The sequence below is a fragment of the Tursiops truncatus genome, chromosome 16 (genome assembly GCF_011762595.2).
Source record: "Tursiops truncatus isolate mTurTru1 chromosome 16, mTurTru1.mat.Y, whole genome shotgun sequence".
Classification (NCBI taxonomy): domain Eukaryota; kingdom Metazoa; phylum Chordata; class Mammalia; order Artiodactyla; family Delphinidae; genus Tursiops; species Tursiops truncatus.
In genome coordinates this window covers 55,014,240-55,041,010 of record NC_047049.1, presented here as the reverse complement: position 1 = coordinate 55,041,010, position 26,771 = coordinate 55,014,240, and the positions used below count along the sequence as shown (strand labels likewise).

The 26,771-nt window shown below is 50.1% G+C and overlaps 1 protein-coding gene across 9 annotated transcripts in view; it reads right to left on the bottom strand.

Annotated features, from left to right (window-relative positions):
• The window catches only part of KCNMA1 (potassium calcium-activated channel subfamily M alpha 1), a 736,798-nt gene extending 715,478 nt beyond the window's left edge, over positions 1 to 21,320 (bottom strand). For 3 of the 9 annotated variants that reach the window (XM_033841924.2, XM_073793406.1, XM_073793407.1), the window contains exon 1: positions 20,172 to 21,318. In XM_033841924.2, the coding sequence (XP_033697815.2) occupies positions 20,172 to 20,540 (369 nt within the window). In that variant the 5' untranslated portion in view covers positions 20,541 to 21,318. Of the gene's footprint in view, positions 1 to 20,171 lie in introns of all 9 variants that reach the window. The other 6 variants (XM_073793408.1, XM_073793409.1, XM_033841922.2 and 3 more) reach the window with 4 other exon arrangements.
• Between the last annotated feature and the right edge of the window lie 5,451 nt (positions 21,321 to 26,771).

Sequence of the window (26,771 nt, the reverse complement as noted above, 5' to 3'; positions counted from 1 at the left end):
CCCTCATTTGGTACTCACTGCTGGCCCCTGGCTACCACGCACCCTCAAATGGTCTCTTCCTCCTCAGTGGCATCTCCACCCATGGCTACGGATAGAGGAGAGGGGTCAAAGTAACATTCCATCTTATCATAACAGGAGCCAACTATTAAGCACCTAGGAGGCACTAAGTGTTCAAGGTGATCACCTCATTTAACCTGCACAAAAACCCTACGTGGCAGGTATTTTCAATACTCACATTGTACTGATGAAGAGAGTGAGCTTGCCAAGGTTAATTGTCCACAGCTACCAGGCCAGTGCAAGGCAGAGCTGGGATTTAAGCCCACCTTTGTCCAACTCCAAGGCTAGGCTATAAAGTTCACAAGCCTGAATTTAAAGAGGCCAAAGGTTAACATTCAAAACGAGTGCTGCGGGCTTCCCTGGTGGCACAGTGGTTAAGAATCTGCCTGTCAAAGCAGGGGACGCGGGTTCGTGCCCCGGTCCGGGAAGATCTCACATGCCCCGGAGCGGCTGGGCCCGTGAGCCATGGCCGCTGAGCCTGCGCATCTGGAGCCTGTGCTCCACAACGGGAGAGGCCACAACAGTGAGAGGCCCGCGTACAGCAAAAAAAAACAAACAAAAAACGAGTGCTGCCCCTCTGCAATGGGGAGTGGGGAGGGGCAATGACACATTTGCTCCAATGCTGCCAAAACTCAAAGCATTTCCAGAACTTTTCTTTGGAAATCGCCTACAGAGGTAATTTACACACCACCCAGAACTTTCAGATTCTTATGTGCAATCATAATTATACATTTGAGAGACCAGAAATACCTTACCCACACTGGCTTCCTCTCTTGATCATTATACTTGCCTGCAAACTCCCTTGGACAGTTTTCTAAAATCAAATTGACTTTCAAATGCTGAGAGATGTCACCCCAGCAACATTCAAAAGAATGCACCGATGCTATCACCAACCTGTTCCCAAGGGGAGACCTTCATTTTCCACGTAAGGATGTAACCATTTGTTCGTTCAGTCCTACATTTATTCGAGAAGAATTTTGTGATGCTGGATACTGCTGTGGGTTGCTAATGAAACAGAGATAAAAAGGTCCCTGTCATCTTGGAGCGCTCAACATGGGGACAATACTTCAGGCAACTCTTGCATAGGACCTCCAATCTCAAGCACCACAGATGCAAAGATGGACAGCATAGAGTCCCAGACTTCAGGAAGGCTACATCCCAGCAGGGGGACAGACACGCCAGCCATCCCTCTGGAAAACAGAGTGACCACCTAGGAGGTGACTGTCATGGTCCATGTTAGGGAGAGTCAGTCTCCCAAAGGCGACCAAAGTGAAATAACAATAATAACTAACACTTACCTAGCACTTGTGATGTACCAGATGCTACTCTAAGTAATTAACACACATTATCCTCCCAACAACCCCATGAAGTGATTACTAATACTAGTCCCACTTTCCAGGTGAGTAAACTGAGGCTCTGAGAGTTTAGGCAATTCATAAAAGGTCTAAAAGTCAGCAAGTAGCGAACTATGATTTGAGCCCACAAAGTCTGGCTCCAGAGGGCATGCTCTTGCTAACTACATCGAGCTGACTGGAATGAGAGATGCTGTCCATTTGGACACGTACGTTCCGGTCCACTGGGTTTTTTTGGGGGTTTTTTAACATCTTTATTGGAGTTTAATTGCTTTACACTGGTGTGTTACTTTCTGCTTTACAACAAAGTGAATCAGTTATACATATATATATATCCCCACATCTCTTCCCTCTTGTGTCTCCCTCCCTCCCACCCTCCCTATCCCACCCCTCTAGGTGGTCACAAAGCACCGAGCTGATCTCCCTGTGTTATGCTGCTGCTTCCCACTAGCTATCTATTTTACATTTGGTAGTGTATATATGTCCATGCCACTCTCTCACTTTGTCCCAGCTTACCCTTCCCCCTCCCTGTTTCCTCAAGTCCATTCTCTAGTAGGTCTGCGTCTTTATTCCCGTCCTGCCCCTAGGTTCTTCATGACCTTTTTTTTTTTTTTTTTTAGATTCCATATATGTGTTAGCATACGGTATTTGTTTTTCTCTCTCTGACTTACTTCACTCTGTATGACAGACTCTAGGTCCGTCCACCTCACTACAAATAACTCAATTTCGTTTCTTTTGATGGCTGAGTAATATTCCATTGTATATATGTACCACATATTCCTTATCCACTTGTCTGTCGATGGGCATTTAGGTTGCTTCCATGACCTGGCTATTGGAAATAGTGCTTCAATGAATATTGGGGTGCATGTGTCTGGTTTTCTCTGGGTATATGCCCAGTAGTGGGATTGCTGGGTCATATGGTCATTCTATTTTCAGTTTTTTAAGGACCCTCCATACTGTTCTCCATAGTGGCTGTATCAGTTTACATTCCCACCAACAGTGCAAGAGGATTCCCTCCATTGGGTTTTAAAAGAGCAGCCACATCACTCACGTTATTACTCACGTTCAATATCCCCTGATATTGAACTGTCTGTTCACTGTCTCAGCAGTGAACTCCTGAACTCACTCTGCTAGAACATGACATCTGAACTGGATGGAATGGGCTAAAGGGAAGTTTCCAAGGGTGAAGCACTTCGCCACGGTGGGGGAAGGCAAAGGACCTGGGAACCAGCCTCTGACGTTCATCCCCCTTTGACGTTGCAGGCAAAGAGCCCCTCAAGGTAATACTCAAAGCGGGAGACAGCTGAGGGGAGGACAGTCCTTTCACATCATAGGGAGTATGTCAATTCACACCACCCCTTACCCTGGTGGAGAACAAGGGCCAACGTCACCTGGTGACAGCCAAGACGGCTCTCTCTTTGTTCTCCTTGGGATGTGGAGGGAGGAGGCATTTAAGCCCCTTGGTCCCTTTGTTTCTGAAGGTGTTTAGGAAGCAGAATAGCTTACAAGCTGAAGGAAGGGACAAGAATGGGGAGAGTTGAGGGAACCCCAGAGCAGCGAGGAAGTGGCTAAGAGTTAACACTCTGAAGCCAGAAAATTCTGAGTTTGAATGGAGTCCTGCCACTTACTAAGTGATATCCCTTGGACACATGCTATACCCACTGCAAGCCACAGCGTTTGCTCAGCTATAAAATGAGGATAATGGTAATAATATCTACAACACAGGCTTTTTGAGAGGATTACGTGAGATAAAGCACGTAGAGTGTTCAACAGCGTGTGTGATGCCTTATAGCACGCTGTGTTAATATTCGGTGTTATATTCTAGATATTCCACTCTAACACCGAATATTAATATTCAGTATTAACATCCAGAGTTACCCCTGGGCCACGGTCATCTGGTCATCGTTAGTTATGGCACAGCCAGCTATGGACGGCAAAAGCCCTCACCCAGTGGCACTCTGGAGCCCCATTTCCTACTCCTCCTGGGTACACTACATTCCCCAGGATGCCTTGCAGCTAAGGTACCATGTGAGAGTTCTGACCACTGGACTGTGTGGGCAGAAGTGATGCGAATGACTTCCAGGACTACTTTCACAAAACCATACCTGATGATCCTTACTTCTCATTCCGCATCTGTCAGATGGATGCAGGGGATTCAGCAGAGACCTTCAGGGCCCCCTAGAAATGGCAGGTCTACGGGTATAAGGAGCCAACCCTGAATGACTGCTTGGAGCAAGTCCCTACCCCATCCCCCCAAACCTCCACATACACTATCAATGGTACTTTATACGGGCAATACATAAAGTTCTGTATTAAGTCCTCGACAGGTGGGGTTGCTTATTACAGCAGCTGGCCTAGCCTAATACACACAGTTAATCAAGCCTCAAAGTAGACTCATAGGCCCCTCTTAGCTCACTGCTTCCGTGACTGCTGCATGCACCACAGAAGAATCTAGACACCACGATGTGGTCCAATAGAGAAATTAGCATCTGTGACTGGTTAGGTGTGGAAAGCACGAGGAAGCGCCAGCAGCAACTCAAGAGAAGCAATGGAAGGACCACTAGTCTAGAAGAAACGAGACAGCCCAGCAGTGGTGTCACCTTTGCTCATGGTAGGCTCCAGGTCCTTCATGAGAACAAAGGAGAGTGGAAAGAGCATGAGGCCAAGCAGACCAGAATCCATACCTGCCCATGATTTACAGAAGAAAGTAAACCTCCGTGAGCTTCAGCCTCCACATAAGGTAGATAACACACCTGCCTTCATGTTCTGTGCAGGTGTGTTATCTATCTATCACAGCCCATCACCAGGCCCGTGAGTCTGTCCAACGCACCAGGGTCCGGGGAGGAGCGGTGAACTGTGGCCCTGGTTACTCGGGCTAGGCCTCCTCACCCAGAACCAGCAGCAGCCTGCCAGCCTCCGAGATCCAGCCCGGCCACTAGGCCTGGCGGCTGGACTGCTGCAGCCTAGCAGGCCGGCCCGGGCTCCCACTACCACTCTCTGGGCAGGCACAGGATGCTCTGCTGACAAACACCTGGGGACAGCAGGGGCCGTGGGAAGGAGCTAAAAATAGCACAGCTAGCAACTGAGGACTTCTCCAAATCCTCGGGGTCTTGTTATTCTTTGTTCACGGACCTTAGGAACACTCGTGGGCTGGCACCCGAGCTTTCACCCTTCTCAAAGGCTCAGGCTAAGAACAAGCATAGGGGCCAGGGAGGCCTCCTATGTCACAGTGCTCAGAAGTCATGGAAACAGCCTGCCCTGGGGCCTGGGCCTAGGGATGGGCAGGCTGGGTCCACTTTCACACACACACCCCCACCCCCAGTGGGCTCTCTCTGGCCACCCCACTCGGACCAATTCTCAGTGTTCTCCACCCTTCCTGAATCTCAGGTTCTTGATGCTTCTCTTACTTGTTTGGCCGTTAAGAACTACGGGCCTCGCACTGTATTTTCAATTTCTCGTGTGAGTGTATTATACCCACCCAGCCAGATGCCTAGAAAAGTCACGTGTATGGACGTGCGAGCTGCACACTGCACAATTCCAGGGGCATCATTCATGGCTGTGATGTGAATGGTGCCCCTGGAATAATGCAGTGTGGCTACCGGTGTTGCCAAGGAGGGAATGACGTCTTACACAACCCTGTGTCCGTGGAAAAAGGACAGCCATGCTAATAAAGATTTGTGGACCGACCCGTTCGTCTCCGCTACCAAATAGTCTGTGCATGGGGTTTGGCAGGCACAAGGCCACAATGCCCAGTGGTCTAGAAAGAAATCCATAATGTGATACAATAATGTATTTCCAGGCCGTGGAGGTGGAGAGGGGCAAGGAATCGATCTTTCTAAGGGAAAGATTCATAACCACTGAGTAAGCTACCACTACCTCCTTCTCAGTGTGCAGATTAAATTCTCTGTCCCACCGACATTCAAAATGCACTTTATTTATAGCAGACCAGGGAATTCAGAGATATTTATTTGCTTTTCATAGAATTTCCATTATTTTAATAACACAGTTTTGGAGCTTGAGGTATGAGCAAATAGCATGTGGGAATAATAAGGCATCTATTCCACATTAGGATGCTTGGTTCAGAGTTTACTGATAAGCCTTTGCTGGTGGGTGTCAAACTATTTCACTACTCTGCGCTCTTCTGCATATGAGTGTCCCCGTAGCCCCACACGTACCTCTCAAGGTTTTTAAAATACGCGTGAATTCTGCATCCTACTCTGCTAATTTCTTCCATATATGTGTGAATATTAAAACTATGTTTTTATCCAAAACTTCTAGGAAGACTGATACTCAGAAAAATGCCCGAATATGTATTCTGTGCCTCCACCTACCCCCCAGCACAGGGATATGGTATATGTGCCCTGGTTCATAAAGTGCAATCATGTATTATTTGATGTGAATCTCATGGCAGCCCTATAGTTGTGCAGTGAGCAACCTGCACAACTGCACACAGCACACCTGCCTACCAGGTAGAGAAAAGGTGAATTAACCTACTTTCCAGCAAGGGAAACCAAGGCATAGAGAGAGTAAAAGGACTAGATAACCTTTAAGGTTCGTTTCTATCTGGATAGTATAGAACTCTCTGAACTTGTCCAAGGGATCTCACATCTCACCTAGGGATGGCTGCCTGAGTCTCCACACAACGACTCCTCTCCTCAGTCCTATGTCTTCACAGTTTCCTTCACTCCGTGGCAGGGATGAGCTGAGCAGAGCCCACCTACCACTACAGGAGGTGTGACGTATGACTGTAGGTGAACAGTGCAGGGGTTAAGACACCTGAGCTCCACTGCCCACCTGCCTGGATTTACATCTGGCTCTTCCCTCACTAGTGTGCGACCCTGCGCAAGTCACTCAACTTCTCCACGCCTCTGTCCTGTAAAGGGAGGATGATGATACCACCTATTTCACGGGGTTGTTGTGAGGACTAAATAATATAAAGAGCTTAGAAACTACAAGAACCACAGTAGACACTCAAAGTTTTTTATCCAAAAAAAAAAGTATTATGTATGCCTCAGTCTTCTAATCTGTAAACTGGGCATCATAAAGGTGTTCACTCCACAGGAGTGTGAGGTTTAAACACCATAATAAACATAAGACGTTTTAAAAGAGTGCTTCATGCATAGTAACTACTTTCAAGAGTTTATTAATTTTTTTCCCTAAAAAGCCAGTTACTCCAGTTCACATAGAAAGACTCAGCAAAACAAAAGTGCCAGTAAGTGTGGAGATCAATGCAATGTCTGAAGAGGGAGAGAAAAGGCCAAGAGAGAATGTTTGAGAATCAGGTGCTGTTTTCTAAAACAGGTGGTAGGGACTCCCCTGGTGGTCCAGTGGCTAAGACTCTGTGCTGCCAATGCAGGGGGCCCAGGTTTGATCTCTGGTCAGGGAACTAGATTCCGCATGCTGCAACTAAGAGTTCGCATGCTGCAACTAAAGATCCTGCATGCCACAACTAAGACCCAGTGCAGCCGAATAAATATTTTTAAAAAATAAAATAAAATAAAACAGGTGGTAGACAGGCTGTACTAGCAATTACAGCTCTCTTTTTTATATAAATTTATTTATTTCACTTATTTATTTTTGGCTGCGTTGGGTCTTCACTGCTGCACATGGGCTTTCTCTAGTTGTGGCGAGTGGGGTCTACTCTTTGTTGCAGTGCGCAGGCTTCTCATTGCGGTGGCTCCTCTTGTTGTGGAGCACGGGCTCTAGGTACGCAGGCTTCAGTAGTTGTGGTGCGCGGACTCAGTAGTTGTGGCTTGTGGGCTCTAGAACACGGGCTTAGTTGCTCCATGGCATGTGGGATCTTCCCGGACCAGGGCTCAAACCTGTGTCCCCTGCACTGACAGCCAGATTCTTAACCACTGCGCCACCAGGGAAGCCCTACAGGTCTCTGTTTTAAGCGAATTCTTTCAGAGGTCAGGAAGCAAAGAGAAGCAGGGATGAAAAGTCACTGGTGGGGCAGGTCAGAAAGAACGGAAGCGCTCACTTGCTGGCTTCTCTTTTCACCATTAAAATTGCTGTCAAGCCTTGCCTGGCATTTAAAATAGCATCATCCCTGGAGATAGCTGTTTCAGTTTCATTACAGTCTGTGTTCATAGAGTACAAATAGAAACCTTCGTGATTTTATTAGTTTCCATGCAACTCAGGAGAGATCTGCATGATGACATTTCAGCTCCTGACTTAAAGAAGGGACCAATTAAGAACAGAGTGCTTGCATTGCCTGTCGCTGGAAAATGAAAAGCTTCCCAGAGTTTTCAAAAATCTCTGTCCTATCTGGTTCATGGCCATAAATAAACTGTTTGGTCCTGCAGATACAAAAACTACGGTCTTAAAATTTTAGTTCATTTGGTAAGGAATACTTGCAGGATGTCTTCATCCTCCAATAAGAATTAAACTACAATATAGAAAATCTAAGGAAGTATTTTTTGTCTGGGCCTCGTCAAGTCCTACCATCATCGTCAGTTTGCTCAATAACACCCAAAAACTACCTGGCACTCTGTGGATCTGTGAAGTGTTAACGTAATGTAGCTGTGACAAGTTGAAATTTAATACATGGCTCCAGTAGCATAATCTGATTAATGTTATATAACCTAAGAGACTATTCAGCAGGTCTGATGTGCTAGCTGCTTACGATTTACAGGAGAGGCAGGTATTTCAGAAGTTACTGACCCCATCAGATACCCTCTCCTTTGCCACAGAAACTGTGGTCATCTTATTGCTGATTTTGGCAGCTGGAGTACTTCGTGGAACAGGGCTGTGATGAACATTCTCGCTCTGGGGTTGCCTTTTGGGGCGAGTTAAGGAAAAGCACGAAAGTAAGTGGATTTGCATGACCTCCTCTTTAATCAGATGTTTCTTTTTATTCCCAACCTCAACAAAGCCAACCTATCATAGTGTACTGTTTATAGTCTAGTCTATAATCCAAGACCTTTTCAACCTTTCCCCCAAACCAGAAATTAAAATTAAAACCTCAATAGTGGTGTGGCCATGTCATTAGAAGTAATAGTACAGGGACTTCCCTGGTGGCGCAGTGGTTAAGAATCCACCTGCCAACGCGGGGGACACGGGTTCGAGCCCTGGTCCGGGAAGATCCCACATGCCGCGGAGCAACTAAGCCCGTGAGCCACAACTACTGATGTCACAACTACTGAGCCTACTCTCTAGAGCCCGTGAGCCACAACTACTGAGCCCACATGCCACAACTACTGAAGCCCACGTGCCTAGAGCCCGTGCTCTACAGCAAGAGAAGCCACCACAACGAGAAGCCCGCGCACCGCGACGAAGAGTAGCCCCCGCTCACCGCAACTACAGAAAGCCGGTGCACAGCAACGAAGACCAAAGACAGCCAAATAAATAAATAAATAAATAAATAAATAAATTTATTTTTTTAAAAAGTAGTAGCACAGTCACAGAAAACTATTTGAGTTGTTTTTTTTTTTCTTAATGACAAGTGTGACTGTACCTCCAATGGGGCCCCTGTCCCCAGACTGTAATTCTTAAATATGCCACCTCATCGAAATCAGTACGGAAGTTTTGGGGACATGTCAATCAGATTTCACTCTTGGGATTCAGAGGCACCAGAACTACTCCCTGGGCCCACTGCCTTGAGTAAGTTAGTCTCGGGTTCTTCATCAGGTAAAAATGATAGCTCTGAAATCTGATTGAAGAAATGGCTGTATATTGAAATCACTGAATCAGAGAGCACGTTACATATGACAAAACTGGGGCCCAGAGACCATCACTTGCCTAAGATACCGTAACTACTCATATGTCAAAATCAAAAATCCAGTGGTCCCTTAACTTCACACACCATCAAACCAGACTTGATGGGCAGAAACGCCGTTCGATCTGTTCTGCTCTCACTGTGGGTACATCTAAATCAAACAAGCACCACGGTGAAGAATGTGTCTGAAGATAATGAAAATCCATCTCCAGGAAGTGGGGTTTAGAGGGACTTTCTTTCCTTTTTTAAAAAATTGTAATTGTGGTAAAATAGACGTACCATAAAACTTACCATCTTAACCATTTTAAGTGTACAGTTCAGTAGTATTAAGTCTACTCATATTATTGTGCAGAACCTTTTCGTCTTACAAAACTGAAATTCTCTATCCATTAAACAACCACCCCCCGTCTCCCCCAGCCCCTGGTAACCACCATTCTACTTCTGTGTCTGTGCAACTAGGTGCCTCATGTAAGTATTGTAGGATCACACAGTATGTGTCCTTTTGTGACTGGCTTAGCTCACCTAGCATAATGTCCTCCAGGGGCATCCATGTTGTAGCACACGTCGGAATTTCCTTCCTTTTTCCAAATGGATAATATTCCACCGCAGGTAAACACCACATTTGTTTATCCATTTATCCATCGATGGACATTTGGGCTGCTTCCACCTTTTGGCTATTACGAATAATGCTGCTATGAACAGGGATGTGCAGGTATCTTCTTTTGGATATGTACCCAGCCGTGGAATTGCTGGGTCATATGGTAGTTCTATGTTCAGTTTTTTTGACAAACCACCATACTGCTTCCCCCAGTAGCTGCATCATGGTGCATTCCCACACACAGCGCACCAGGCTTCCAATTCCTTCACATCCTCGTCAACACGTGCTGCTTTCTGGGTTTTGAGGTAGTAGCCATCCTGGTGGGTGTGAGGTGTCCTTTTTTTCTTTAAGCACCTCTCTGTCTTGCCTACATTTTCTACAGTGGATATATATACACTTAGGACTAAGGACAAAAGTGTAAAACACAAATTGAAAAAGAGATCTTACAGGGAAAATAGGGTTGTACACGAACTTAAGAAATGGGTTTCTTTTTTTTTTTTGTATTTACTTGATTGATTTATTCATTTCTATTATTTTTTATAGACAAAGTTAGCACCAAATATATATATATTTTTTTTGCGGTACGCGGGCCTCTCACTGTTGTGGCCTCTCCCATTGCAGAGCACAGGCTCCGGACGCGCAGGCTCAGCAGCCATGGCTCACGGGCCCAGGTGCTCCGCGGCATGTGGGATCTTCCCGGACCGGGGCACGAACCCGTGTCCCCTGCATCGGCAGGCGGACTCTCAACCACTGCGCCACCAGGGAAACCCAGTTTCTTTTTTAAGACAGGCAAAGTATTACGGGTTCAGCTCGAGACACCATTCCTATACTCTTCAAGAGTCTTACCACCTGGTCAGCTGTGGCTGCCACAATCTATGAGGGAAACGGCCGTAATTTATGGGTAGCTAAAGCAATTCCTCTAAGCACTGGGAGGAAAGTGCTCCCAGGTGCACAAAGAAGAGAAACAGTGTATTAAGCGGTGGCCAGCTAATGTGGGTCATGAAAATCCCCGGCCCTCAGATAAACCCTTTCTTTCATTTTCCAAATCTTTCCTCCGAGCCTTAAGGGCCCTTATCTCTGAGTTCTCCATTGGCTACTCATTGCCCATCTACTTTTTCCCCTTCCAGAGCCACAAAAAGTCTACTTTCCAAAGTCATGTAAAGGGAAAACAAACTCATGCGGCAATTTCTCCCAAAGAGAAGAATTCTGCTCCTGCATAAACATGTACACGAAGAGGAAGAGCCCCCAGAAACCTTATAACCCCTGGTGTCTGGGCCACAGGGCCACACAAGCCCCACGCTAGCAGTTCATTAGAGGGAACTCACTTGAAAAGCTAAACTCTTCCAAAAGGGAAAGCACTCTTCCCACTGGTCTTTATATAATGCTAATGCTGCACACCCCGGGCATGAGGTCACTTGTCATGATTTATTCATTAAGACAAAGGGGAAGGGACTAAAAACAAAATCCATCCAATTACGTATTTATCCAGCCTCCAGCTCCCAGACGAGAAATTCTACTTTTCTTTGTGTCAACATCTCCCTCTCCCCCCTGCCCTCCCTCACCCTCCCCTCTTGTATGTTCTCTTTCTTTTCTGGTTTCTTTCCGCTCAGCAAAATAGGAGAAATGGCAGCAGTAGTGTATAGAAGCCCAGAGGAGAAGAGATAAGATGAGCAGTTGGAGAGGAATAATCTTCAACTCTAGGAGCAGCTGTATTTAAATGATCCAAAAAGAAACTCACGATCACTGTCTGTTCTCTCTCTCTTAGGAAGAGCCAACACCTAGAAAGCAGAGTCCAATGCAGGCTTCTTAACAAAGGATCTGTACTCTACATACATCTGGATCCCTGGTACTGCCCCCAAATCACATCTGCTCTCGGCCAAGCCCAGCACTGAACTCTGAAAGAAGCTGAACTTTGGAATCACTGGGCACATTCCAGTGACAAAGAGGCGACCCAATAGCTCAGGGATGGCCAAATCCTCACCCACAGCTTCTGACAAGACCTGACACATTGCACAGGACAAACCACCAGAACCAAGAGCCAGGATGGGCTGCTGTGTAAACCCTGGGGAAGAGGGCATGGAGAAACCTCACCACCTCCGGGGAAGGAGGACATCGGGCAGTCACGAGAGAGAAAAAGAAGGTGCCTTGCACGGTAGCGACAAAAGTTAAGGGCGTTCTACATCTCAAGAACATTGCTGACACTTAAACCCACCCAGCTCTGGGACTTCTTGGGCCGGATTTAGAATTTGAAATCTATCACCTACCAAGACATGTTCTGTGTGTCCTAGAAACAGCCGAGAAGCAAAGAGGGGTTAGTGCAAGGAGAAAGACCTTTCCATTCATGCTTAGGCGGGTTTGTGCCCCATGGAATGGTGGCCTCGGAAGGCCGTGAACACCCCAGTCCCCTCTGGAGATGGGGCCGAGGGCTCCCAGCACTGGCGCTGGGGAGGAGGTAGGACCCCGACGCCAAAGCACCTTTCTACCCCTATGATGTCACAACTCCACGTGCCTCTCAGCTTGCGAGATCAAGCCTCTATTTGTTGTCCACTAACCTGCAAACTTCAGTCCCTCTGCTCCTGGACTTGGCGGGAATCACCAAGAAAGAAAGGAAATCAAGGAAAGGATAAAGAGCGAAGGAAGGGACACAGCGTTTCTGTTAATTACCTTTGAAATGCCCAGCGTCAACCGGATCTCGTCCCCTGGAAAACCTGGTAGGGAGGCCAATGAAACAGCATAAAGAATACCAAGTAAATGAGATGTTTTAAATAATTTCGCTTTTGGCCATGTAAAGAAGCATTAGTCATACAGGTAATGAGATCTTATAGGGAGACGATTCAGAGGCTCGGCTTGACAACGTGAAGTATACCCCTTCTGGACCTGGAGTGCCAATTACATTTCCAAATTGGCAATTAGACATAATGCCCCAAATAATGCCAAAAACAAAGCAAATTCCGTCTTCAAGCAGCCATTCTTTCGAAGCTGTCCTTCTGCTCCCTGCCTGACTCATCCACCTCATGGACAAGTGCTCATCGTGAACAAATTCTTCTTACCCACCGGTCAGGGGAGACCGGGGTGGCATGAATAATTAAAATCCAGAAATGACTCAAGCACATCCATCCCTTTCACCCAGAGTTTCTCCATAGCGTCTAACAAATTACCCAAAAGAGCAGCAAAATGTATTCGCACCTACAACATTCCCGCGCAGCCTCCCACAGATCACTGTGGAAGGGCCCTCCCAACATATATCTGTGCTTGTATTTACATGACTCAGTTCCTGCCCTCAGGGGGTTTGCAGGCAACTTGGAGACCAGACATGAGAAGATAACTGAATTTTTCCATCCTTCCATCAAACAAACTGGGTCTTATTTTTATCCCTAGCACCTAGCTTGGTTCCTGGAACAGAGGATGAACTCCCTATGTAATAAAAGCCAAAACAACAACACTAATAACCACAAGATGTATCTGAGGACCTACTGTGTGCCGGGCATCATGCTGAGTCCTTCATTTAGGCTGACGATGCTCACGATAAATGTTTATTCCAGGTTCTCCCCTTTGACGATGGAACAACCCAAAATGCACATCTCCAGGAAAAAGCCCCTGACGGTATGAGCTGTGAAAACCCTGACAGTATGTTGAGAAAAGGAGCTACTTCCAGCTTCATCTGCTGGGATTCTCGAGAAGTACCACTGGAGGGTGGCACAGCACAGTGCCGCACGTCTCTCCCCACTCCGTGATCAGGTCTTGAGCCCAATCCTTTCACATCCCTCCGCTTGGAAAAGCCCACCGAGGTCCCTATGGAAAATCAGGCTGGCAGTTTTACTGCCTGCTGACTTCAAACACCCCGGAGGCAGCGGCCAACAGCTGGCTTCCCGGAGCATCGCCACAGTGCAGCCCTGGCTCCACCACGAGCCTCTAATTTTGCAAGAAGGTGGTTTGGCTGAGTTGCCATCCGGGACTGCGGAAAGTCCCCTGGCAGTGTGACCCACCGGCACGAGGGAGAGCCCACAGCCTGATGGGCGACGCACAGACCACACCCCCATAGATCTGCAGGATGCTGCCCTGGTCACCACAACCCAGCCCCAAACCAACAGCGCTGTGGGTCCCTAGGGAGCAGACACCCGGACAATCAGCTTTAGCGGGGAGCACCCAGACTGAACGGCAGCAACACGGAGAGGCCTGAGCCGAGTTTTCTCCACCTGGCTGTCCTGGCACAGAGAACCTTCCTCTTCTCATCCCTTCCCACTGCTGAAGAGCTGAGACTTTCCATATTTAAAAATAGCCCTGTCTTCAGAGAGAGACCGCCTGGAGACTGAGGCTGGGACCAGATCCTTGCTTCTCAAAGCATGGTCTGCTCAGCATCGACATCACCTGTGGCTTGTCAGAAATGCAGAGTCTCAGGCCCCACCCTGGACCTTCTGAATCAGAATCTGCATTTTAATGGCTCTCCAGGTGATTCGTGCACATGTAAACGTGCGAGAGGCCCCAGAAGTAGATGGACTAAGATGCTCTCTGGCCATGGGAGGGAGAGATCTAACACCCCAACTGAACATCCCTTGAGCCTTCTCCCCGGAGTGCTGGGACACCCCTGCCTCTCAGGCTGGGGCCCCCGAGCTTCCTTCTCCGTGTGCCCAGGGCCAGGGTTCCACCCACTCAGAAGCATCTCAAAAAAAGGGCACTCTCTTGATCTGCTCCCTGCTGTGCACAGAAAGGCTGTGTGACTTCAGAGGTCCTGGGGGACGCTAACCTTGCCTGCCCCCCAAGCAGGTCTCATGGAGACCAATGCTCCCCGCAGGGCTCCAGGAGCTGCGGCATCACGGCACAAACACCGTCCTTCTCACCGGAACCACAGAGGTGTCCTTGCAGGGGCTCCACAGCTCTGAAGTCCCAGGAAGGTGGGGCTGGCCGCTGTGATCCGCAGGCTAGCACGGTCACTGCCACTGTGAGCTGGGACACCGCGGCTGCCCGCACTGGGAAGGAGGTCCTGGCGTCGGAATCCAACACCAACCTGACTGCTTCAGCAGCAGGCTCCTTTTGCCCTGGTCAGAAAGAGATACCCACAGCAAGCACTCTCTGTACCAGGCACACAGCGAATGTCCCCATCCAGGGAAGAAGATAGCGGTGAGCCTTGCCCTTGGAATCCTTCCTCCCCCAGGCCAAACACAAGGGCAGCTCTTGCTTTCCTCCTGATGCACGTTTGGACAAGGACCCTGGGCACCCGGAAATAGAGCCAGCGCGTGGCTTGCAGTCACCAGTATCCTCCTAGGAAATGCTATAGAGTGGGGTCCCTGCGGGTACCTACCCCAAAGGGCTGAGCTCTACGAGGACCCCCGGTTTACAGATGAGGAGACTGAGGCACAAAGCGGTGACGTCCTTGCCCAAGGTCACAGGCTGACTTCTGGGTGCTACATGGCGAGCGTGACACCTAGGCCCTGCTGCTCAAAGTGAGCACGGCCAAGGGCAGTTTAACCAATTCCTCTCCCTTGGGACTTCTCCCAGAACATGACGTGACTCTCCAAGGTGGGGGTTGCAGATATGCCCTGACTTACAATTTTGTTTCACAAGGTAACTGCAAGGGCAAGTGCTCCACAGAACACACTTGGGGAAATACTACTCTGGAGGCGATCAGGGTAAAGCTGGTCTGAGTAGAGAGCACCCTGGCAGGGAAACTGTTCCATTGTCAGGGGAACAGGTCTGTGGGCTCTGGACTGGGGAGAACAGGGGTGGAATTCATCCTTTCTCAAGGGACATTCGACAGCCACACCTGCCCACAAAACCTTCCACTTCTGCTAGGTCTGCAGCTCCTGGAGCCCCACGACGACAATGCTCACCGCTGACCTGCCCGCCATCAGAGCACTAGCCATCCTGCCAAGCCCTCAGCCGTGGGGCCTTCCGAGGCTGCCCCTCCCCGACCTGCCAGCCTCGCAACAGCCAAGAGCTGTGAGCCCACATCTCAATCTGACCCTAGCTGGTTGTCTGACCCAAGGACAACCGACTCCAGGGCCTAGAGGTCCCTTTCGGTTCAAAAGTTCTATTTGTTGTAGTCTGTGCCCTTCCAGGGCCAAAAGTTCAAGGAATCAAGGAGAAAGTTTAAAACCTGCCACTTTGTGGAGCTATGATAGCTCCCATTTACAGGCCTGCTAAGTGCCAGGCATTTCCCGGGTGCTGTATACCCAGCATCGTCACTCCTTATAAGAATTCTACAGGGGCTTCCCTGGTGGCGCAGTGGTTGAGTCCGCCTGCCGATGCAGGGGACATGGGTTCGTGCCCCGGTCCGGGAAGATCCCACATGCCGCGGAGCGGCTGGGCCCGTGAGCCATGGCCGCTGAGCCTGCGCGTCCGGAGCCTGTGCTCCGCAACGGGAGAGGCCACAACAGTGAGAGGCCCGCGTACTGAAAAAAAAAAAAAAAAAAAAGAATTCTACAAAGTAAGCATCGTTAGCTTTTCTTACATGTGAAGAAACCATGCTTAACAGGGCTGCCAGCCACAGATGCCCAGCTAACAAGTATGGAATCCATGAGTTGCACTCGGGTCTGTCTGACTGCAGCATCTCTACGGAAGTGTGCATTTCCACAGGGGGAGCCAGGAACAAGAAGCAAAAGTTCTCAGGACAAGGGAAGGTCACCTGGAACTCCCCTGTGCCTGGGACCTGAGCACTTCTCCAAGGCCCCCCCTAAGTGATCCGAAGGAACATCTGTAGTTCGTCCGATGCAGACTATCTCCAGGATGAGATGAGGCACCAGGGCCAATCTGGAATCAAGAATTCTGAGGCACTGAAGTTTCCAGCCCTGATTGGATGATGCGTCAGGCCAGACCCTGGGTAATTACCAAGCCGTAATGGGATCTGATGTTTATATTAGTCACGAGTCTAACAGAGAAAACGTGTTGTTTTCTCAGACACAGCCGTGGAGACAAACCTCCATAATTCATTATATGCAGACCAACCTTAATCAATTCCAAACTTCTACAGGGAGGACAGCTCCACCTGAGAGCAGGATGAGTCTATGACCCACAGCAAACCACAGCTCCATAGGAAGCTGGCCTCAGCTTCCCCAGGCATTTAAAGAAAAGCAGACTGTGGGCTGGAGGAAGAGCAGAAGATGGGAATAAAGACACATAAGCACTCCGAGGCTGGAGAGTTACAGAACATGTCCTGAGCTAGAAACTTTACCCACAGATCACCAACTCCTTCTACCGGCTTCCACTGAGTCCCAGAGCAGGAAGGGACATTAGCACTCACAGAATTCAATCCCACATTTTGCACACCAGGAAAGAGACCAGAGAGGTTAATCTACTTCTTCAAGGTCACAACCTTCTTCAGGCTGCCAGAGCCGCTCCTTGTTCACTACAGTCTACGACTGGCTTAGACCTTGAAACGTCACGGCCAAGTAAAGAGAAGGCTCTGATGAAACCCAACAGAGAAAGAAAAATGATGTGAAAAAGTACAGCAAAGAATATAGTACTGGAATGACTGTGCCCAAATTCCCAACTGGGGGAAAATGGGATTCTCCTTCTTCTTTATTTCCTAAAGAAATCCACATAACTATTCTTTTCAGAATAGTAAAGTCATTCACGATTTGAGATTCGGAGGCCAGAGGAACTAAGGATGAGATGCCTCATGAGGTACATCCAGTGTCAGGTTCCTTTAATCAGCAAGGATGGTGCAGTCCCAGAGGCCAAATGCTTGTGATGCTGGAGCTCCTGCTGAAACTTATTCCCCTAGAATTTCAGATGCTAAAAAGACCAGCCTTCCTCTGGACCCTAGCTCCGGGTCAAACCATCTTGGGGCTGAACCAGGATCAGGGTGAATATATCTGAGGGCTGGTAGAATACTAAAGAAAAGCAGCCTTCGTTTGCTTGAGAAACCCAACACTAAAATAATGATTCCAAACTGAAGCCAAATGCATTCTTCTGAACAGTGTCTTGATGACTACCAAATACTTGGAAAGCAAAAAGAATGAAAGACAAAAAAAAAAAAGAATGATTGCAGTAAAAAATACAGACCTCAAGAGTAGAAAGAAAAGCTTATAAAAGGCCCAAGTAACTACTACTGGTCAAAATGAGATGGCTACACACACTGTTTAATTGAGCAAATCAAGGGGCAAGTATTAAGAGATTCTGGGCATGTTTTAAAGGGGACTCTAATGGTACCAAAAGTGACGTGATCTCATTTTATACTGGCCTCACATCTTCCCAACCAACTGCAAGCATCTCTCATCCCAGATGATTCTTTGTAGAAAGTTCCAGTTTAGTCAACTCGGCATGTCTTGGAGCTACAAAATATAGCCTAATATCTAGGGGTTGTTTTTTTTTCTAATGATCATTGCCAAAAACGTATTTTCTTGAGAAAACTTACAGAGGTTATGCTTGGTCATCATTTAAGAAAGAGACTCTTTATGTGAACGATCCAATCAGCATTTCATCAGAAGCAATGCAGTAGCACTGATGTACCCCCTAGAGCAGAAAGACTTTAGAAGCTGTGTTTAAAACCCCAGGATCACAAAAACACTGAAACTTATTTTGACTCACTGAAAAAAAAGTTTTCATTATGATCTAGCCTGCCCAGTTCCTGAAGGATAAGGAGATCGTTAAAAAGTTCCCCAAAATCACTCAGTGTAGAAAACGTCTGAGATGCATGCAACTACAAGTTCTACCTCTAAGGGTAGCACGGAATCTCAGTAAAGGAAAAACACTCACAGACTAAAGACTGGTGGGGAGGCAGAGGAGAGGGAATGTGTGAGTAAGAAGGCTATATGAATAAGCACTGGTCAGGAGGGCTAGGCAAGGGGCTGGGTCTAGGGGGTCTCGGGGTTAGGATTTTGCTTAACCTAATGGCTTCTCTGGAATGTGGGTGGTTTTGCACCTTGACAAGTAAGGAGAAACTGCTATGGCCAAGAAGGTAACTCCAGAGAAAACTGACGGACTAACATCTGGAGGTCTCCGGAGAAGTAGGAGGAAGAGGAAGAGAATGATGGCTTTTATTTTTCTCCCTTATTTCCAACACACCAGTATTTTCCAAAACACAAATGTGCTACCACAAAACACAGCTGAGCTCCAGCACCCAACACAACGTATAATTAATGATCAGGAGAGAGAGAGAGAGAGAGAGAGAGCTTCCCTTCACCCTTGTGTGTCACCCATAGCCCCCATCTTACCTACTCCCTCCCCGTAGCAATTAAGGAGGCTGCTACAAGTTGCTGTGCCCCGTGGAAGTTTGAGGTGTCCTCGGATTAACTTTATTAGAAAAGGTGTGAGCATTCCCACCGAGATGTGCCACGGCCTTGCACTGTTCCCTATCCCGCTTTGAGCTTCCCTCCCTCTGAAAATGCTGGCGCTGGTTAGTCCCCTAGGTTAAAAATTAGTCAAACAGAAAACAGCTTGGTCACTCTTTTTTCCAGTTCTTTCTTTTTTATCCTGCAGTTCTATGAAAAACTGCCCGCCACCTCTCACCTTCAGCCAGTGTGGGGGGGGGGGGGAAGAGGCCATCTCTAGGGACACGACGGCGACAAACCAGGCAGTCAGCCTAGCAACCATACATAAGGTGTAGTGAGCCTCGGTGCTGGTGGGCGTCTCTGCGCCAGGAATAGTTTAAAGCCGACATCCAGCCACCTCAAAAGCGTCGGGGAGGAGGCTCGCGTGAAAACCTCGGCCTCGGCGGGCTCTCGGGCGGACCTCCCGCTCTAGCTCCACGCTGCCGGGGGCATTTCCGGGGACCTGAAGGCGGTGGCAGGGGGTCGAGAATACAGATGCCGAAGAACTTGCGGTGGGGGTGGGGTCTGCTCCAACAGTAGGAGAGGGAGGGGACATCAGTTTTGCGACCTCGCCACATTCCTAAAGTGGCAGCATCCGCGGGTTGCCTCCAAAACTGGGATGCATCTCCCCAACTTTCTCTCGCCCCTCCAGGTCCCCCGCACGTCCTCTGGTCATGTTCCTCCCCTGGGATTCCCTAGTCCAAAAGATGTTCTCCCTTTCTCAAAGGATTTTCCTGCCCTTCTGATTTTACGAACTCATCTCCCCAACAGGTTTCTAAAGTGCGGGCTGACGCGCTCCCCCTCGCCCACCACAAGGAGCCGAGCCCGGGCAGGTGAGCCGCGCGGAACACGCACCGAGCGGCCCCCAGCTTGCTCGGTGCCTGCCGAGTCGGCTCTCCCTACCTCCCATCCCGGCCCCAGCCGCAGCCACAAACAACCCTACAATAAACAAGGGGACGGGATTTGGCGTCCGCGTCCCGGAGCGCACCGGTTGGGGGCAACTCCTCACCCCCGGCGCGCCGCCCGAAGCCCCAACAGGCGGGCGCCAGGAGAGCGGAGGGAAGGGAAGGCGGCGAGGGGAAGGCAGGCAGGGATGGAGGGAGGCACGGCGCTGTGAGAAGCGAGGAGGTGGGCTGCAGGGGACGCCGAGAAGCGGCGGGGCTGGCGCAGGGGTGAGGCGCCGGGGCGCGCGTTACCTTCGTCTTGCCCCCGCAGTGGCAGCAAACGGTCCACAGGTACTTGAGCGTCCGCCAGAGCAAGATGATGAAGAGGCCCCCGAAGAAAGTCACCATGGAGGAGGCCAGGAAAGCCCACCACATGCGCTGGCCCCGGCTGTCGCACGGCACCTCCATGGTCACTGGGATGATGAGCGCATCCATCTTGGGCTCGTGGACCGAGGACGAGGAGGAAGAGGAGGAGGAAGAAGAGGAGGAGGAAGAGGAGGAGGAGGAGGACGCGTCTAGGCTGAGAAGGTTCGCGTGGATATTGCTACTCATTCTAAGAGTGCTGCCTCCGCCACCGCCGCCGCCGCCGCTGCTGCCGCCGCCGCCGCCACCATTTGCCATAGCTAGCAACGGGCAGCCGGCGCAGGGGCTCGGGGGAGCTCCTCCCGCCGCCAGCGCCACCCCGAACACCCATCAACAGCCATATTGCTGCTACTGCTGCCGCCGCCGCCGCCGCGGAGCGCGGGGAGGGGGCGGGGAGGCGCCTGGTCTCGGGGAGCTGTGCGCGACCTGGCGGGGTGCGCGGAGATATATACAGCGGGCCGACGCCGCCGCCCGCCCTCCCCCCGGCCGCCGGCCCGCCCGCCCAAGGGGGAGGTGGACGGAGCGCGCGGGCAGCTCCCCTCCCCGGCCCGAGCCCCGCTAACCCCGGGCTGCGCGGGCCCAGAGCGCCGAGAACGAGGGGGCGCTGCGGTCCGCCCCCGGGCCCGCCCCGGCTCTGCTCGCCGGCCCGGTTGCCCTCCGCGTCGCGTCGCGTCGCCCCGCTCCGCGCCGCCCGTCCGCGGTGCGCCACGCGTTTGCGCCGCGCTCCGGCCCGGGACACCTCCCCGCACGCAGCCCGCGCAGCTAGCCCGCCGCTCTGGGCTTATTAGGCGGCGACTCGTTAATAATGCCTCATCAGCCCCCTCCCGGGCGCCCCCGCGCCAGCCCTCCTCTCCCGGCTGCGCTCGGCTCCCGCTCGCCGCCCCGGTGTGCGCCGGGCCCCGGCAGGTTCACCGCGCCCGGCCCGCCGCCGCCGCCGCCGCTGCCGCCGCCGCCGCTAGCCCATGTTCCCGGGATCCCCGAGCCGCGCCGCCACGCCGCTGAGCCTCCTCGGCCTTCGCTCGATCTTCCTCCCCGCTTCCTCAGGCTCCTCCTCGTCGCCGCCCGAGCCTCTCCTGCGCGCGCCCCGCGCTCCCCGCAGCCGCCAGCAACAGCAGCTGCAGCAACTGGAGCGGGCGCAGGCTCAGGCCGCCCGAACGGGAGGGGAGGAGGTTCGCCGCGCTGGCTCGCCTCGGCCCCGAGCTGGGCAGGGGGCCGGCAGACCCCTTGGCGACGGCCTGGCACGCACCCCTGAGCCGCAGTGCGAAAGGTAGAGAGCCCCAAATCCAGGCGCGGGACCCGACACCTCTCTCCAAGGTGCTGCGCCCCCAGCCGAGCGCCCTGGGGGACCCGAGGAGGATGGCCGGGTGCCCGTGGCAGGCCATTTTTCCCAAAGGAGCCCCCAGTGGGGAGGGGAGAAGTGACCAGCTGTTGCTTGCACAGGCCGGACGCCCCAAGCTCCTCGGGCTTCGGGAGTGAGGAGGACCCTTCTCCAGGATACACACCCTCGTTCGACCCCTACCAGCCCCTGTCGCTCTTCCCTGTCGCCTTCCTAGGTGCCCCAGTGCCCCCTGTGTTCTGGAAAGCAGGGCCATGCAGGGGCCTGGCAGGTGGTCTGTGGCCTTTGACAGCAGCAGGTGGTTTTTCTGCCTCTTCCTTATTAAGCGACAGAGGCTGCCTAAGAGAGTAGGCAAAGATGGGCAGGGCCGACCTGACCTCAGGGACAGTGAAAGCTCCTATAGACAACAGAGTTCCCTAATGTCACTCCCCTTTTATTCAGCCTCAGACTCCATCGTGTGAGAAGGGCAGCTCCAAGCTCCATTAAAGCCCGCCTTTCCCCATTTAGGGTCTTCTGTCCTCCCCACTTAGAGGTGAAGAAGGTGTCTGCGTTTGTTCAGCAGCCTCTCCCTAACCACCAGGGGAAATCCCCCTTCTGATACTCTCAACCTTTGCTCCCTCTGGACACTGCCCTTCCTTATGCTACCAGCTGGACCACAAGTTTTTCCAGCACTAATTAAAAGGAAGATGATCACATTCTCCCCTCATTGCCCACAGGGGTTTCCCCAAAGTTTCCAGCTCATTAGTTTAAGCCTAATTGGAATTCTCGGGTTGCTTTCAGGCCTCTCTGTGGTGAAGGCCAAGTTAGCATCCTTCACTGTATAGGCCTGTGCTGTTTCTGCCTGAGCCACAGTTCAGCCCCTCCCCTTGCCCTTGGAGGCCCTAGGATGCAGGGGAGGATGGGGCAAGGGAGGCCAAGCTGGGCAGAGAGGCTCAAGGGGATGTGTGAAGCTTCCTCCTCCTGTCTGATTCAGAGTACATTCACTGCGCTCAGGACACACATCCATTAGTACAGTCAAGGACAAAGGCAAAGGGGAAATGGAATGAGGTAAGAGTGCTTAAGTGTTTGGTCCTCAAAAGCAGTATGTAAAAGGGAGCTCCAGACAATATTCTCCAGAAAGTGAAATTGTCTCTCACCCACATGGTACCCGCAGCCTGGTCCTCCACGTTCAGAAACCACTCCGAGCACATCCCTGCCGCATCGGCCCCATTCATGCAGAGGCCCTGGGTCCTTTCCAGCACTGGCTTGGGGGGATCAGCCCCAGAAGCGCTCAGGGGAAGTGCAAGAAGGTGGCTGAGGCCCTGTGGTTCCTGGATTTATTAGCCTTCTAAATGGCTGTACTTTGCTGCCTTTGGGCCTCAGCCTATGCCAGGAAAGTTAAGGACTTTCCTTACAGTTTAGATTTGAAATTTAAATACAAAACACCCGTAACCCGAAAAGAGCAGCAAAGGATACGACTGCCTCCCCGGTGGGATATGAAACCCCCAGAATGGATTCCCTCCCCCCATATAATTGAGCTTCCACAAACCAATGAATGCCCTCCAGGCTTTCCTGGACTTTCCCCACAGCCTGGGTTCCCTTCAGACACCAGTCCGGGGGCTAGTAGCTAGAGGCCACTGACTGCTGTGACTTCTATCACCCCAACTGCAGCATCCCCAGCTGTGTTTCTCCTCCATCATCACCTTCATCATCTCATCATTCTTCCAGAGGTTCTGGGAGGCCCCTGAGACATCATCTCCTCTGCTTTGTTCATCACTCGTCCCTGTGCTGACTGGAGCTTGTAGCAACTTCTGTGTTACACAAAAACGAGGCTTAGGGCTTCCCTGGTGGCACAGTGGTTGAGAGTCCGCCTGCCCATGCAGGGGACGCGGGTTCGTGCCCCGGTCCGGGAAGATCCCACATGCCGTGGAGCGGCTGGGCCCGTGAGCCATGGCCGCTGAGCCTGCGCGTCCGGAACCTGTGCTCCGCAACGGGAGAGGCCACAACAGTGAGAGGCCCGTGTACCACAAAAAAAAAAAAAAAAACAAACGAGGCTTAGGATCCTCAGAGACCCTCACCATCAAAGTCAAGAAACTACTATTCCTACAATCCCCAGTCCTTACCACCCCCTGACTGGTGGGCACCAAATGAGACAGTGGCCACCATTCACCACCACCCACCAGAAATAGACCTCATCAGGCCATGGCCCAGCTCTCCCTCTACTTCCTTACTAACCACAGACTTCACAAAGCCTGGCACCTGACCTCACCAATTTAGGCCTCAAACTTAAAGGGAACCTTAGGTACCACTTCATTCATTGTGCTTTCTCATCTGTAAATTGGAATTAAAATAAGAACTGCCCTGCCCACCTCAAAGGATTGTTTGTAAGGTTGAAAAAACATACAGATCTTCTTTGTAATTACTGTGACCCAAAAATAACCAGCCAAACACAGACCAGAGCTTCTGACCACCCACACACACAAGCCAGTCCCCGTGTTTGTGTAGCGGGGGAGATGGGTACAGGCAAGACTGTCACTCCCGGACCCACACTGCTGTCCTGCACCCCATGAGGCCCCTCAGTTGGGATGAGAACGGAAGCACAGTGCCTCTGCCTTCTGCCGCAGCCGTTACACAGCAGGCCATATGGACCCACAGACAGCTGGGTGTGGACAGACTCTAGGGCGCTACAGAGCCGCTCCAGGCCGGTGGGCCCTCAGAACACTGACACCCACGCCCACTCCCCACCTTCCCACCCCCTGGTATGGCCTTGGGAATGTGAAGGCTATAGAGAAGCACCTACAAATTGCCCCAGTGCATTTCACCTCTTGTAGGTGTGTCTGCAGGCTGGGAATTGAGAGCCATTGCACAAGAACTGAAAGTCTTTACGAAAGTACAAATTCCAACCTCCCCCGTTCTGAAAACAATACAAGCCACTTATTTATTTCTAGTCACATTTATAAGCTTCTCAGCGAGGAGGGCAGCCTCTTTATCATGTCAACATGTGCCTATGGCAGCCATCACAGCAAACTGGGGTTTCCCGTTTCTAAATTATTCTACTCTGAACAATCCCAACCGATTTAAAAGAAAGAAATAAAAGTGCATGAACACACAAACTAAAAAGGCAGAGAGACTGAAGTAATAGCCAAGGAGAACAAAGAAGCTTATTTACTTAAATGTCGGCCCAACATCACAATTAACGTATACAGTTTCATTTTTTTTCAGGCCTGGATCTGCTTCCCATACTCTTGACATAAATCTGGGTGATTCTGCTCTAAAGAAGCCAGGTGAACTCTGTAAGTGATTTAGCGCCCTCTGGTGGTTCTTCTTGGCACATGACATTATTTTGTGAATTCAAAAAAGGGGCTTATTAAAACAGAAATTTGAGATATGAAAATTCCAAAGAGAAAACTCTGCTGTAAAAACCTACAACCACAATAATATTAATTATCCAGTTGTCAGTCCTACTAGCATATACACTGTTGTGATAAAGGCACTAACAGGGTTCACGTTGTTACCATGATTTGATGTCAGATCTTCTAAGCTATAACTACTATTGGTAACCTAACACTCCTTAAATTACCACTGTGTTATCTTCTGAACAGCTAATAGTACTCTCACTTCCCTCACCCTAGTCTTTATAATCTCTTTGTAGTGTCAGAAAGGGCAGTAGCTATTCTCCAATTTACTGGCAAGGAAACTGAGGCTTAGATCTGTCGAGTTTTCACGAGAGACTGTACCTTTGGAGAAATTTATCTCTTTGTGATTTATAACAAAAGAAGAAGACCATTGCAGCACATCCCTTGAAACCATGCTCTAGGGCCTTTGAGTACCAGAAGGGAGCACTGGTCCCCAGGATGGAGAGAGGGACTCAGAGAGCAAGCTTTGAGGGGTTTGTTTACTATAAATATCTTTTTCTACTTATAAGAATAATTCAGGGCTTCCCTGGTGGCGCAGTGGTTGAGAGTCTGCCTGCCGATGCAGGGGACATGGGTTCGTGCCCCGGTCCGGGAAGACCCCACATGCCGCGGAGCGGCTGGGCCCGTGAGCCATGGCCGCTGAGCCTGCGCTTCCGGAGCCTGTGCTCCGCAACGGGAGAGGCCACAACAGTGAGAGGCCCGCGTACCGGAAAAAAAAAAAAAAAAAAGAATAATTCAGACTCATAAAGTTTCATAAAAGAGTATAAAAATCACGTAGATATATACAAATATAATTGCCTTTTATCTGTTGACCTTATACGCTTATCAACCCATCTTTGATTTGGAAAAAAAACCCCTATATTTCTGTTTCCCTTGCAGTGGGTGTGGACCACGCGACTACATGTTAGCCAGTGGAATCTGAGCAGATACTACATGCACTCTATAGGTTGCACGGTTATAAAGAAGAGACTTTCCCTCTATTTCCCGTCTCTTCTCCCCACTGGCTGGAATATGGATGTGATCTTAGTTCATGAGGTTGAATAATTGCCTCTTTAGCACGCAACAAATAGAAGGAGTCTGGTCCCCCAAACGCCAAAGAGCTAGGACGTCAGCCCACGGTTGTTTAGTTCACCCTATTAAGTGAGAGGGGAAAACACTCTCACTTTGTCACTGTTATATTCTGGTTTGGAACAGCAGCCAAAGTATATTTCTTAATAAAGGAACTTACTATTTTCAGTTGTTTAAAAAAAAAAGTCACCCAGAATCTCACCATTAACAGATAACCATTATTAATATTTTTTTATAAATTTATTTATTTATTTATTTTTGGCTGCGTTGGGTCTTCATTGCTGCTCATGGACTTTCTCTAGTTGCAGCGAGCAAGGGCTACTCTACCTTGCGGTGCGAGGGCTTCTCATTAGGGTGGCTTCTCCTGTTGCAGAGCACGGGCTCTAGAGCCCAGGCTCCGTAGTTGTGGCGCACAGGCATGTGGGATCTTCCCGGACCAGGGATCAAACCTGTGTCCCCTGCATTGGCAGGTGGATTCTTAACCACTGAGCCACCAGGGAACTCCCACCATTATTGATATTTTTATATATTTCTTTCGTGTGTTTTCTTGAGTGTGTATTTTTGCAAAATTAGGGTTAGACTGAACATCTAATTTTTATTCTATTTTCCCTTCACATTACACTGTAAGCATTTTCCTCCATGTCATTAAATATCATAGATACTTTTTTTTTAATAATTGAATAGGGCTTC